This window comes from Nannobrachium achirus (assembly GCF_963921795.1).
Source record: "Nannobrachium achirus genome assembly, chromosome: 4".
In the NCBI taxonomy this organism is placed as follows: domain Eukaryota; kingdom Metazoa; phylum Chordata; class Actinopteri; order Myctophiformes; family Myctophidae; genus Nannobrachium; species Nannobrachium achirus.
This window is the reverse complement of record NC_137813.1, coordinates 66,763,713-66,777,767: the sequence shown is the minus strand read 5'-3', so window position 1 is coordinate 66,777,767 and position 14,055 is coordinate 66,763,713. Positions and strand designations below refer to the sequence as shown.

At 43.6% G+C, this 14,055-nt stretch overlaps 1 protein-coding gene across 1 annotated transcript in view; it reads left to right on the top strand.

Moving 5' to 3' along the window:
- Positions 1–392: 392 nt before the first annotated feature.
- The window catches only part of sgf29 (SAGA complex associated factor 29), a 28,266-nt gene continuing 14,603 nt past the window's right edge, over positions 393–14,055 (top strand). Inside the window, exons 1-6 of the mRNA XM_080724234.1 lie at positions 393–469; positions 3,218–3,296; positions 3,875–3,950; positions 4,526–4,598; positions 6,594–6,658; positions 9,148–9,277. Of these exons, the coding sequence (XP_080580360.1) occupies positions 3,231–3,296; positions 3,875–3,950; positions 4,526–4,598; positions 6,594–6,658; positions 9,148–9,277 (410 nt within the window). The 5' untranslated portion in view covers positions 393–469; positions 3,218–3,230. The remainder of the gene's footprint in view (positions 470–3,217; positions 3,297–3,874; positions 3,951–4,525; positions 4,599–6,593; positions 6,659–9,147; positions 9,278–14,055) is intronic.

Here is a 14,055-nt window from a genome sequence, read left to right as displayed (position 1 = left end):
AGGATAGTGTCTATCCAAGTCAGTATAAGTACTGACTGACCAAGTATTTTTTATTTTTTTCAAAATATTCTTTTGTATTTTGTGCCCATCTCTGCATATATAGGCCTACATGTCTGAACCATGTCTGAACAGACTTATCTTATGTCCATTGCAACTCGGAGTTATTATTATTATTTAGTATTAAACATTTTCTTTTCTTTTTCTTCTTCTTTTTTGATTGACAAAATATTACTATATTTTCATTGGCTACCCGCCTAATTTACGCTGCGGTGACGCTGGGCAGAAATAGCAGATCTACAAGCTCACAGCGCGTCGCTTCCACTACGCGCTGTGAGCTTGTAGATCTGCTATTTCATACTCACCGCCGGAAGTGACGTCCCCATCCAACAGCAGTGTGTTTACATTTCGTCCGTGCAGAAGCTAAGCTAAGCTAGCGCATTTCCTACAATTATTCCCATTTAAAAACCAGGTAAGAACTATCACGCACACGCTTACGGTTCCAATGCTAATTACAAGTTAATATACATTGACATATACGTGTAATACAACAATACATGTGTATTTTACAAGACATTACCAGACTGGGCCACTTAGCTTAGCTACCTAGCTTAAAAGCCTACTACTCCGTCGCACCGAAAACAGCCGCTCTACAAGCCCACGTCGCATTGCGCTTGCGAGCCGCTGTGGGCTTGCAGCTCGGCTGTTTTCAGCGCGCGACACCCGCGTACGACGGCGCATAAATTCGGCGTTATTCTAGCCTGGGAGTCTGTGAGCAATTCACCGTGCAGTCTTGTGCATCCGGTTCTAGGGCGGATACGGAAACGGCTATTTTGCAAGCATATTTGTGTGCGGGGGAAAAGACCGGATATGTTTTTTTGAGTAGGCGGGCTTTAGACCGGATGACACTGGTTAAAAATGGAATGGAGACCAAGCTGGAAGCCTGGAGATGCGATGTTTGATTAATACTCACTGTTTAGGGGGAAACATAATTATAATCTAGTCAATGAAATACAAATAATTGAAGTTATTTAAGCCTGTATACATTTGAGTTCATAAATTAAAGTTGTGTTAAAATAAATACACATTTGGAGACATATAATATTACACTATTTAATGTAATATGACCAAACCATAGACATTTCACCTGGAAATCCCATCCTAACCGTTTAGTTTTCAAACATTCTGACTTGGTCTTGGTCCACTTGGTTAGTGACTGTCCCTCATTTAGAGCTATAGGGACTCTGTGAAACCCCCTCGAGGGGGTCCCCCTGACCCCATGATTTATAGCATAGCCCCAGAGAAAAAAAAAAAAAAAACTTCCCTCTGCCAACCTGGGGAGAGCCCTGAACTGAGCGAATACAGGTCTGTTCGCCCTCCCGGCCGTTCGCCTTGGGCGTCTATCCGGTGTAACGTAGCGTTAAAACCTATGTTTTTAAATAATTGTAGTGGAATAAAAGTACAATATTTGGATCCGAGATTTAGTGTAGTAGAAGTAAAAGTATAGCAAATTGGAAATACTAAATACCTAAAAATTGTACTTAAGTACAGTACTTGAGTAAATGTATTTCGTTACTTCATGTCATATTAGCTATTTTATACAGAGTTTAGGTCTCATCAGAAAGAATTAGGGCGAACGGCCGTGAGGGCGAACAGACTTGTTACCAACTGAGCTCATTCTTCCTTCTATGCATGAGGAGTGAGCAAGCCGCTTCTTATCGCCTGACAGGAAGGAGTTTCCCCAGTTAATACGTAGCACATGGAAGGAACACGTTATTCCAAACAGTTCCTTTCCCCTCCATCAGGCGCAGTGTTACCAGATTGGAAATGTTGAATTATCGTACCGGAGGCTCAGAATTATCGTATTTGACATGAAACTATCGTACACGGCCAAAAAAGATAAATCACTCGCGTAAAAACGTAATTTCACCAAAAAATGCGTCTTTAGTGTAAGAAACGACCTCGTGTTAGACTCCTGCGTGACAAAAACGCATCAGATATGCTGTGTGGAGGCAGGCAACTTCTTGGAGCTTACACAAATAAAAGCCTGAAACTGGTCTGGAAAGATGCAACCAGTGTTTTAAATGCCTCCAAGTACAGATCTAGATTGACTGATTTCCTGGCTTATTTTGGGAAGCCAAACCAGATCCCAGATCAGCAGCCAGGGAAAATAGTGAATTCACGCTCTTTTTGATGATATGCCGAAATTATCGTACATTTGGGCATTTTGGGAATTATTGATCGTACATCGTACAGAGGGTCAAATTATCGTACAAATACGATAATTATCGTACGTCTGGCAACACTGATCAGGCGCCCCGGCAGTATAGAGACCAGGATTCGTGCATGTTTTCTTTGAGGGTACCTACTACCCTAGGGCAGTGGTTCTCAACCTTTTCAGGCCACGACCCCCAAAATATTCATCATTTCAACTGGTGAACCCCCCACCCTGATGAGTGAAGAGTTGGGGAATTACATTTTGTATAACACGGTTCAATTGTGAAAATAGCAGATCTACATGCTCACAAGTAAGCATGTAGATCTGCTATTTTCACAATTTCTGCCTCTAATATTTGACAATTTGACCAATGTTTAATTTGTCATTTTAGAGGTATTAAAAAGGCCTTAAAGGAGTAGTTCACCCCCAAAATGACTTTTCTCTATTGATTACTCACGCCATGGAGACTTGAGTTCAATAATATTTTTTTGTCGCATTCCTAAGACAAAAATTGTCATTACAATAAAATGTTCCCCCATTGATTCTGGATGGGGACCCGAATGCATTTAATCAATGGGGCTCAAATTTCTGTTACCAAATTTTTGTCTTTGGAATGCGATAAAAAACAAAAAAAACAAATATTATTGAACTCAAGTATCCATGTCGTGATTACTCCTTTAAATTGTCACTCAATAAGAAATGTGCATATAGAGTCTAGAATATAGAGTCTATACACTTAAACTTTATGTTGGGTTTTTAACGTTGAATGAGAAAACAATGTTGCACATTAAGTTAATCATCTGGGGACGCTCCACAATAATTTGGGGACCCCCCTGGGAATCCCGACCTACAGGTTGAGAAACACTGACCTAGGGGACAGAGGGAGAACATGCAAACTCAACACAAAAAGGCCCTTTCGCCAACCCCATATCCAAATCTAAAATGACATGGATGCCTTCCCTGGTTTGTAATGGGATTTTGCTTTCTTCTCCCACCGAGCAGCTGCGGTGCAGACATGTCGGCCGACACGAAGATCGCGGAGCTTCTGACGGAACTGCATCAGCTCATCAAACAGACCCAGGTGGGTGTTGTCAGCATGGTCTTTTTTGCCTCTACACCAGGGGTCTTCAACAGGGCGTCTGGGACCCCTAGGGGGTCCCCAGAGTTACTACAGGGGGTCCCCCAAATCTTTGAGTGATAGAAACGTATTTTTCTCCTTTTTTATATTAACCACTTGAACCCTAGCGTCCATATTCTGAGAACTTTAGTCAAAAACAGCAGATCTACAAGCTCATGTGAGCGTCTATTTTTGGCAAAGAGCTTTGGTGTAGAGAGAAAAAAGAGCAGACTAAGTACAGAGTGAAAGGACAATTTTATTAAGTATTGACAGTTCAAGTGGTTAAATATCTGAAAACACAAATTGACATGAATCCAAAATACACTGATGATTGTGCTGTCAAACAATGAAACTATATGGAATCTGGGGGTCCCTGCTTCATCTCTCTCTCAACTAAGGGGTCCTTGGCCTGAAAACGTTGAAGATCCCTGTCCTAATGACAAGCTGTGTGACGCTCAGTTTGAATGTTAGTTTGCTTGAAACCATGATTGTGAAGCTGCTGCAATGAGTTTTTTAAAGCCAGACGATGTCTTTGTTTTCAGGAGGAGCGCTCGCGCAGCGAACACAACCTGCTCAACATCCAGAAGACGCATGAAAGAATGCAAACAGAGAACAAAAGTACGTAGTCCATCCACTGTTGTGATGGAGACTTCTTTTTGTCTGTCCGTCTCTGTCTTCCACACTCACTCTTAACATTTATGTAATGGAGTAATTAAAAAAACTAAAACACACTAACACAGGTGTTATAGCACTAAGCAACAGTTGTTGAATTGGTATGAATTATTTTCAAATAGGGTCTGATACTACTATACTCAATTTGAGGGTCCTTTTACGTGAAAATGTTGAGAACCACTACGCTTGAGCAACTGCATGACAAAAAAAACATGTGTGATCAAGCTGGCAGTGGGATTTAATTTATCGTGATATCGTCCTCCATCACACACTGGGATCAATTCACCTTTTATTTGCCGAGCTGCATATCCGTCTTTTTTTCACTCTCTATCAAATGTCTTTGCCGAAAAATAGCCGATCTAGATTGGCTATTTTTTGGCAAATGTTCCGCCCCAGCTTGATGGATTTTGATTATCGCGATAATATTGTAAATCGCGATTTCCTTTGTCACAAAAATCGTGATATGAAATGTTCATATCGTCCCATCCCTAATAGTTGGTTGTGTTCTGTGTGCGTTCCAGCGTCTCCGTACTACAGGACCAAGCTGAGAGGCTTGTATACGACGGCCAAAGCGGACGCCGAGGCGGAATGCGGGTGAGCAAAGGACTGCCGTTCTCCACCTGTGGTCCGGGAGGGATTTTGCAAGCGGGCCCCCAAACAAGATTTGAATGAATACATGAGATTTAAAAGCACACAAGCTATAGAGTGGCCCCCTTTCCACCAAAAGGTTTCTAGAACCAGTGCAGTTAAAAAGTCTTATGAATAATACAGAGTGGGTCCAGAGTGGAAGTCTTGGAGGAAGTCTTCAGAGAAGTCTTCAGAGAGGAAGTCTTGCCGAAAATAGCCGATCTATAAGCTGCGAGCCGTTGTGAGCTTGTCGATCTGCTATTTTTGGCTAAAGTTCTCAGGATATGGACGCTAGGATTCAAGTGGTTAATATAAAAAAAGGAGAAAAAAGTTTCTATCACACAAAGATTTAGAGGACCCCCTGTAGTGACTCTGAGGACCCCCTAGGGGTCCCGGACCCCCTGTTGAAGACCCTTGAGGTAGAGGTTTGGGTTTTGTAGTTACCTTGTCCTTAAGTCGCCGTGGTGTAACTCCAAATATTGGTGAGACATGTTCAATGGTAGCTCTGTTGGAATATACTAAATTGATATTCCAAAATATTCTGCCCAGTGAAAGAGGTCTCAAAGTCCCTCTGTTAGCACACAAATGAACACGAGTAAAGCAGATGTAAACACTCAAATTTGCAAGTCTTTGTAAGTCACTCTGAATAACAGCATCTGGGAAATTAGAAGTCATGACTGATCTTGACCTAATTGGAACTAGAGCTCTATAAAATTGAGGTGGATAATTGTATGCCCATTGGCTGAAATTGGCAACCCACCTGAAAATGTATTTTCTGTTTATTAAAAAGCTGGAGACAGGGAGACCCTTTACCGAACAAACACTATAGCAATGATTACTAACAGAATATGGAGCTTGCCTTTAAGTTTATCCTTTTAACAAAAAGGGTTTGTTTTAAACTTTTCACTTTTACCCTACCCTTTTAATGCAACACCCCCAGATTGAGATTTTATTTTAGTTACAGTTAGGACATAAACAACTTAATTTGTTCCTTATACTCATTGTCGTTCATGATTGATTTGCACAAGAAGAAACCCCCTTCCCTGTTGTTATCCCCTTGACGAAGCACGACACAAGGTGGCAGCAGTGAACCTGTTTTAAACAGCTTCACTAACCCTTTGTCAAGTTGCAGAGCACCAGCACACAGAGATCACAGGAAAAGTTGGCATCTCGATGTAAAATGGCTATTTGGTGCAAAATGTAAAAATAATAATAATTTTGAAAATGGTCTTAACTAATGTAAAGTATTCAAGATTAGAATAAGCTTGAACATTTTACAATTAATGTCAAATGCTACACATTGATTTAGCAGTCATTTAGGGCAGGGATACTCAAATAGCAGGACCTGTGGGCCACATTACAAAAATGGTCAGGGGCCAGTTGAAATTTTAGCATGAGATGGTAAAATGAAAGCGAAAGCATCCCTCCATTTTTGGGTTAAAGTGCCGGTTCTCTGCATAAAACCTTCGTCGCTTGCTGAATGCTGAGGCTCATCTTTGCTGCTGCCTGCAGTGCATGCAGTTTTCCCTTCCTGGATGACTATTCGTGAAATAGTAATGTAATTAGGTTAAAGATAAGATAATAACTTCATTCTGTCTAAGAAAAAACGTTGATTGTTGATTGGTTGGTTGGTTGATTGGTGGGCCAGTCAAAATTGTGCCACGGGCCCGAACAGGCCTGTGGGCCTGACTTTGAGTATCACTGATTTAAGGCATAAACAAGAAGTTGAAGACTAAATGTAATACTGTACCGTTTATGTTCACATCATGTCCTTTACATTACATAAGACATTTTCCAAATATATATACTTTCTTTTTTAAACATTTTGGACAAAATAAATGACAGTTTTACACTGAGGTGCCCAGTCTTTCTCAGTGCCCAGTCTGACTGCTTTAAAACCATCACAATCTGTTGCCTTCTGGACTCTGGTTGTTTATGTGTTCTTGTGTACATGTTCCACAGCATTCTTCGCCGGGCTCTCGACAAAATTGCAGAGATCAAATCTCTCCTGGAGGAGAGGAGAATAGGTAGGCTGTGTGTGTGTGTGTGAGTTATGATACATCGTACTGCTATTTCTTTAAATATGTGTTTTTGGGCTTTTATGCCTTTATTGATGGGACATTAGACTGACAGGAAGATAGATAGATACCTTTATTATCCCACGGGGGACAACCAGTTGCCCAGTGGCAGCACAGCAGTTTAACACCTTCTAAGCCACGGGGGGCCCCTTAATGTTAAAACCGTACTATATCGCACATCCCCCCAGGGACTCTCAGCCACGCCGTACATTCCCGGACTTTGTCTTTAAAACCGGAATAAAAGCTTTTGATCCGAAAATCGGCGATCGTCTAACCTTCCCTAGTCACCACTCGTGCATTGATAGCTCATGCAGACCGTGCATGAAGCAGAGGTGACGTCAGCGCCTCTCCTTCTCCAAGGCTACTCCCAGCCATCCGTTTGCTGTCTGCACACTCGAGCTCCTACAGCAGCCATGCTTGGGGCTATGCTAGCGAAACTTTTCAGTTCTGTTCTTCAGTCACACATGGACTATTTGCGGGGACATTTACGTGAAAGGATCGCGCACGCGAAACGCACGGGGACATCGACGATCGGCCAAAACCCCCATTCTATCCCAACGGAAATCGAGAAAATCATGGTGAGTTACTGGCCTGGGAAAAAAGAAAAAAAGAAAAAACAGCGGCGCTGTTCAAGATGGAGGGGCTGCGGGGTCATGTTTATAAACATAATATTATGTCTCAGATCACAATACAATAATAGAAATTTCACGGCTAATCTACCAACCACCATTCTATTTCGGACGGCAAGGTGTTAAGGTTACAAGTTACAAAGAAAAAGAGTACTCTAGTGTACAGCCAAAAAAGCAAGGCGCAAACAAAGAAGAATATAAACATAAAGTTTAAAAAAAAAGCTTTAACAAAAAAAGAAGAATATATACGTAAAGTGACCAAGAAACATTCAACGCTCATAGGTGTCACGTCACACACAAAAAAGCAATACTCAAAGCATAACTTAACTCATCTAGTGCCATTCACGGGATATCTCGCGAAATGTACTCGAGTATCTGTAGTGCCATTCACGGGATATCTCGGGAAAAGTAATATATTACTGTAACGGCGAGTACATTACCGAGAAGAATGGCCGGCGGTCCGGAGACGAAATCCGTCGCTGATTTCGCATCATCACGGCTCCACAAGCACAAAATAGTCCCATCCATAACATTGAGGTGGACGGGGGATCTCATCTTTAATGTCCATTATCTCAAAACTACACTTTAGAAGCTAGGATGGAGGCAGATGCTCGCTTATGTTACACAGTTATAAAAGCTCCCGGTCGGCCATTACACAACTCCACGTGGACACGCATCGGTTCCGGCGCACGATCCGATGACGTCAGACCGGAAGTGATTGCGCGGTGGACTTCTGGCCTTCAAAATAAGACAACGCAAGTGAATGGGACCTGAAGGAGGCACTTTGGACATTATAATCCGTTAATGTCTGGGGCTCAGAATGAGTTAACAAAGCAGTGCCAAACAAAAAGTGTACATAACAGTCAATGCTAGTCAGTGCAACACAAGTATCACACCACCATATCAACACAGCAATAGTACTCAATTCAAACAACACAACCCAATACTGCAGGGCCAAAAACAAAGGGTATTTATTAACGCAATATGTCATATAATTAAATATTTAAATACTTATTTTCACAGAATCAAAGGTTTTAAATGGTACAGGATATGCAGCTCTGCAAATAAAAGGCAAATTGATCCCAGTGCATGACAGGACGATTTCACGATAAATGTCAATGTCCACGATACGATTAATCGTGAGTGTTTTTCATCATGATAAACGATGATAATTGATTATCGTCCCATCCCTAGTTATAACCAGGGTTCCCACGGTCATGAAATTCCTGGAAATATTTTGAAATTAGAAAAATATTTTTCCAGTACTGGAAAAGTTTTGGAATTCATCAAGGGTCCTGGAAGGTCCTGGAAAAAAATAGCTATGCATTGTCTTTGGTTGTTGATTTTGTTAATACCTCTGAAATGACAAATTAAACATGGGCCAAATTGTCAAATATATAGGCAGAAATATATAGGCAGAAATTGTGAAATATATAGGCAGAAATTGTGAAAATAGCCGATCTACATGCTCGCAACGCGAGGCGTTGTGAGCATGTAGATCTGCTATTTTCACAATAGAACCGTGTTATACAAAATTCCTCAAATCGTAGTGCTCGTCAGGGTGCCGGGTCCCCAGTTAAAACATGATTATGAAAAGGTTGAGAACCACTGGCATAGGCCTACACTACCTGTCTTTGGGCATTGCGTATATGAGTAAGCAACCTGTTATTGAGCTGAATTATTATATAGTCCTGGAAATTGGGTTAAATATTCTGGAAAAGTTTTGGAAAAGTTATGGAAATTAATTGGTAAAAATGTGTGGAAACCCTGTATAACTGACTGTCTGGTTGTTGTCTCCTCTCCTCCCAGCTGCTAAGATAGCGGGCGTGTACAGCGACAGCGATCCTCCCCGGAAGACCATGAGGCGCGGCGTGCTGATGACCCTCCTCCAGCAGTCGGCCATGACGCTGCCGCTGTGGATCGGCAAGCCAGGGGACAGGTTAGCGCTCATCCAACCCCATTAACCACCCATTCAGAACGGGTACACATTATTGTGTATCATTATTTTATGCCTTAGCTATTGAAAAATAGCAGATATACAAGCTCACAGTGCCGCGCTGCGAGCTTGTAGATCTGCTATTTTTGAAAAAAACGTGAAAATTTGAATTTTGACCTGGTTCTATAAGTGTCATTTGAATCCTTCTAAGATTTTTTGAAAAACCTATGTATCTATGTCAGCAATCTGGCTAGCTATTGTCAAAGAAAAGGTCCTTTTCACTTAAATGGAGCTCTGGAGCTCAGTTAGCTTGTATATCTGCTATTTTTCACTGGTTAAAGCATTCAGTAATTCTAGGCCTAAATGGGTTAAAAGTGAACATTTGTAACTAAAATATTTGCTTCTGGGAGGTCCCTGGAACGACATCTTTTGAGATGGGGGGGGGGGGGGGGGGGATCTGCTGCCAAACACATATCATTATGGGGGTCCCTGACATGAAAAGGTTTGAGCACCACTGACATAGAAACATAGGTTTTCCCAAAACCTTAGAAGGATTTAAAAGACACTTATAGAACCGGGTCAAAATATTCAAAGACTTGCACAAATGTTCGCGATCCTTCAAAAATAGCAGATATTCAAGCTCGCAGCGTGGCACTCGGTGCTATTTCTTTTATATAAGTGGTAACACAGAGCCTTTCCCAGTTTTCATGAGTAATACAGCATTTCACAACCTATACACATTTCAGCCATTTGAAAATAGCCGATCTAAAAGTTGGCGTCCTTGTTCAGGTTCAACAAAGACGACAGCAGATTAAATGCATGGCAAGTTAGGCAGCTGTGGTTAATACAATGAATGAGGTCCTTCTAATTTAGGGGTGCAATGTGCAAGTATAGACGGTCCCCAACCGTATTGTCAAATGCATCTAAATCTTAACAAATCCATTATTCATTTGATTAATACAAGTGTAGCTTTGTGGCTTTATACATAAGGTCAGCCTTAAGCATTTTTTTAAAATATGGTTCTGTTTTTTTCCAGACAGTCTTGAAAGAAACCAGTGATTCATATCCTAATGGATGGTGGTGTCTCAATACTGGATTTCTAACTTTGATACGATATTTTGAAAAAATATCGATATTCGATACCATTTTCGATACCACGCAACCACTGCGATTTTAGTGCAAACATGTTTATTTTAATTTGAAAGAAAAATACAGAACCTTTTGAGGTAGATGGTAGTGCACTTTTCAAAAGCTTGCATTTGAGGTTCTCACATTCTAAGTACAAATAAGGCTGTGCAATCTGTATTTTCATCTAAAAAAAACACACAGAGCGTGTGTCTCACCCAACGAGAGAGGTAGAAACTGAGTATCGTTGTTATTGATACTGTGGAAAAGTAATATTGAAAATCTATACTATATTCAAAATCGATACTTTGATAAATCAATATTTTTGACAACACTAGTCAGGGATGCTTCGAATGACAATGACCAGTGATGGTGGAAGAAATATTGCAATGTAGATATAGTCTCTCACTGTTAATAAGCCTCTGCTTTCTAGGATCTCCTTTTAGTTGACCTTGTACCAGTGATTTGTACTGTCATGAAACTGTACTTTTTTCTATTGCAAACTTCTAATAGATTCTTCAATCAGTCAATCAATCAATCAATCAATCAATCAATCAAAGTCCCTAGGATCCTCTCGAGATCACACAACTCGTCTTCACGAATCACAAATCTAAACACAGGATAGAGGGGCTGGGTGAACGTGATCTGGGCCCTCCGAATGAGAATCATTTTGTCCAAGACGTTGTGGACGGACAAAGCACCTGCACCATCCAGGTACACCCCTAGTCTGCCGGTCGCGGGGCAGCCCGGGATCAAATTCCTCCGGCTGAAATTAACATAAGCATGTGGCCTACACCGGGAAGACCAGGTGTACCCAGAATCGATTTCGTTCAAAAATCTCTTGAATTCGGCTTGAATGACGAAGTGTCCCGTTCTGTTGGTGTCCTCGTAATCGAGCTTTGTGGCGACGATGTATCCGCCCCACTCCACCTCCCAGTAAGAGCGTCCGGTCAGACCCTCTTTACTCCGAACCTCCATTGTAGCGTGACGAGGACAGGATTGTTTTTCAGTCACCGAGACTTTTCGGTTCCCCTCGGACAGAGCCATGTTTGGGTCCGCTGTGTTTGGATCCAGCGTGATAGCAACGGCATATTGTAAGAACTCAGCTCTGGTTTTGGGTTGGGGCCGGCCGGGAGTCGCGTTGAGGTGTCCTTGAACGTCCGCCGACCGCTCCCCGCGTGTCCACTGGGGCTGAACGCCGACCTTAAAAGGATGTGTCAAAGCAATCGCCAAGAAAAGGATGCCTACAAATACCCTCTTCAGGTTTTTAATTCTAATAACGTCCTCTTCCTCTAAGAACCCGGCGCCGGCCCCGGGCCGTAAAACATCCACTCCGCTCGCCGCCTCCCTGACGCTTGTCCCTTCCTCCCGGAGAGCGTCCTCCAGTTCGTCCCTGGCCTTTGCCGCCGCCGCGGTCACGTCTTCAAAGGAGACCTGAGAACCATCATCGCTGCTCACCGGGCGTGCGGGTGCGCTGATCCGTGGGAGGGAGCCGTAGCTGTGTAGGAAATGCACGTGATCCTCCACGTGCGAGAGCTGCTCAAGCTCGGCGTCTCTCCCCTCCAGTTCGGTGACCTCCTGCTCCGCGTGCTTAATCTGTTCTTCGGCGAGACTCACCTCGCGCTTCTGCCGGCCCCTGATCTTCTCCCTGGCCCTGGCTCGTCCTCTCTTGGCGGAGGCGGCGAGCTTGGCGAAGACGGCGTCGCCGCGCTCCACCGCTCTGTCGGCGGCGCGACTGACGTCCCTCATCTCCCCGCGGAGCAGCCTCGCGTCTCTCTCCCTCTCCCGGATCCTCCGTCGGACGCTCTCCAGGCTCGCCGCCAACCCCCTCTGTCTCTCGGCGCGCTCCGCCGCCGCCGAGACGACGTCGTGGCCTCGGTGTTCCTCCTCGGCGGCGCACCGGGAGCAGACGCCCCGCCGGTCGGTGCGGCAGAAAAGCGTCTCAGCCTCGCCGTGGCGAGGGCAGACGCTCTGCCCGAGCTCGCCGGAGGCTCTGACCAGCTTGTGAGCCCGCAGGGCGGGAGATCGGTAGTGCTGGAGGAGGTGCGCGTCGCAGTAAGAGACCCGACACTGGAGACACGTCTTGACGGCTTTCAGTTTTCTCCGGGTGCAGAAGTCGCAGTCCACATCTCCAGGCTGCTGCTGCGCCATTGTTACTGCTTAGTGTCTGTGAAAACAAGCAGAGGGCAGTTTGGCTTCTTTTCCTCAAATCCTCAGAGATCACCTGACATGGGAGGTTCTAGGGCAGGGACGTGCAGAGAATGTTAGAGAGGCAGGGGCTGACGTTTCTAAAAAGGGCACTTTTGGTGAAAATACCGAAAACAGCAGACCTCCAAGCTCACAACGCGTCGCGCTGCGACGCGTTGTGAGCTTGGAGGTCGGCTATTTCCGGTGCTTCATACAACACTGAACTAAGGATGGATTTCTAGCACACAGAGGGCAATTCTTTCAACATAAGATGCTGCGTTCAAGTTCAGGAGAGTTTTGACAAGGCGATTCTCTTGCACGCTGCCTTCAGGTATGGCATGGAAAGAGGGGGCATTTGCATTTCTTTCACCATAGTGAAAACTGCATTCATGGTCTGGAGAGGGCACTTTTTACAGACGGATAAAAGGGCAGGGGCTCAAGCCCCCTTTGATGTCTATGTGTGCACGTGCCTGGTCTAGGGGGTGGGAGGTGTGTGCATGCACCGCGTGGGGGAGAAAGAAATATTCACCCCGTTGAAGTATGTATGAGTCACTGGTTTAATAACAGTTTCACAAGGTGAAATGTGCCTCTCTCTCTCTTTATCTTTCTCTCCCTCTCTCTCTGAGACCTCCACTCCCCCACAGTAGAGGTGATTAACGGTTTCAGAGGAAGACTTGAATTCAACGCCATTCTTCGGGAAGCCTACAACTCTTGACTCTACAGATGTCGATAACCCCAAGAATAAGAACTTAATACACAGCACCTTAAGTCCCAGGACAGCTAAAACTGTTTCTGGAACTGTCTCGGATTCAATTGTAGCACACTGAATCATAGGCCCAAGATTAGTTGACAGTGAAGTGAGAATTTGTCTGACTTTTAAGTCTGTTTTAATACCTAGCAAACGCAAAAAGAAAAGACAAAATACCATTACCATTAATCAACAAACTATACAATAAAAACTTTGTCCACATTGTCAAAGAATATAAGAAAGGCAACCATTGTGAAATGAACTTGTAGATCTGCTCTTTTCACAAATAGCAGGGGGAGGGGGGTAGTTACCAAAGATAGATGATTAAAAAAATACATTAATCAAGCCAAACATACAACAAAGGCAGTGATGTCATTACATGCGCATCCCGCATCAAAAACTCATTCAAGTCACCCAGGGACTCATTCATGTCATGGTCCTGGGGTCCCGGGGATGCTTCTCCATTGGAGTCCATGTTAAAATAATTTACCGCGTCGCGGTAAAAGAAAAAGAAAATCCACAGACACCACCATTGTTCATGGGTGAAAGCATCCTACTTTACCCTACGTTAACACAAATAAAATCCACGTAGAAAGTCTTAAACAGGCGATAGAAACGTCAATGTTTTGATTCCACCGACGTCCGACGCCATTTTGCGCGCGTAAACTTTATATTGAGGACTCATAAAACTTTTCTGGGACCCATTTGAATGACCACCTGT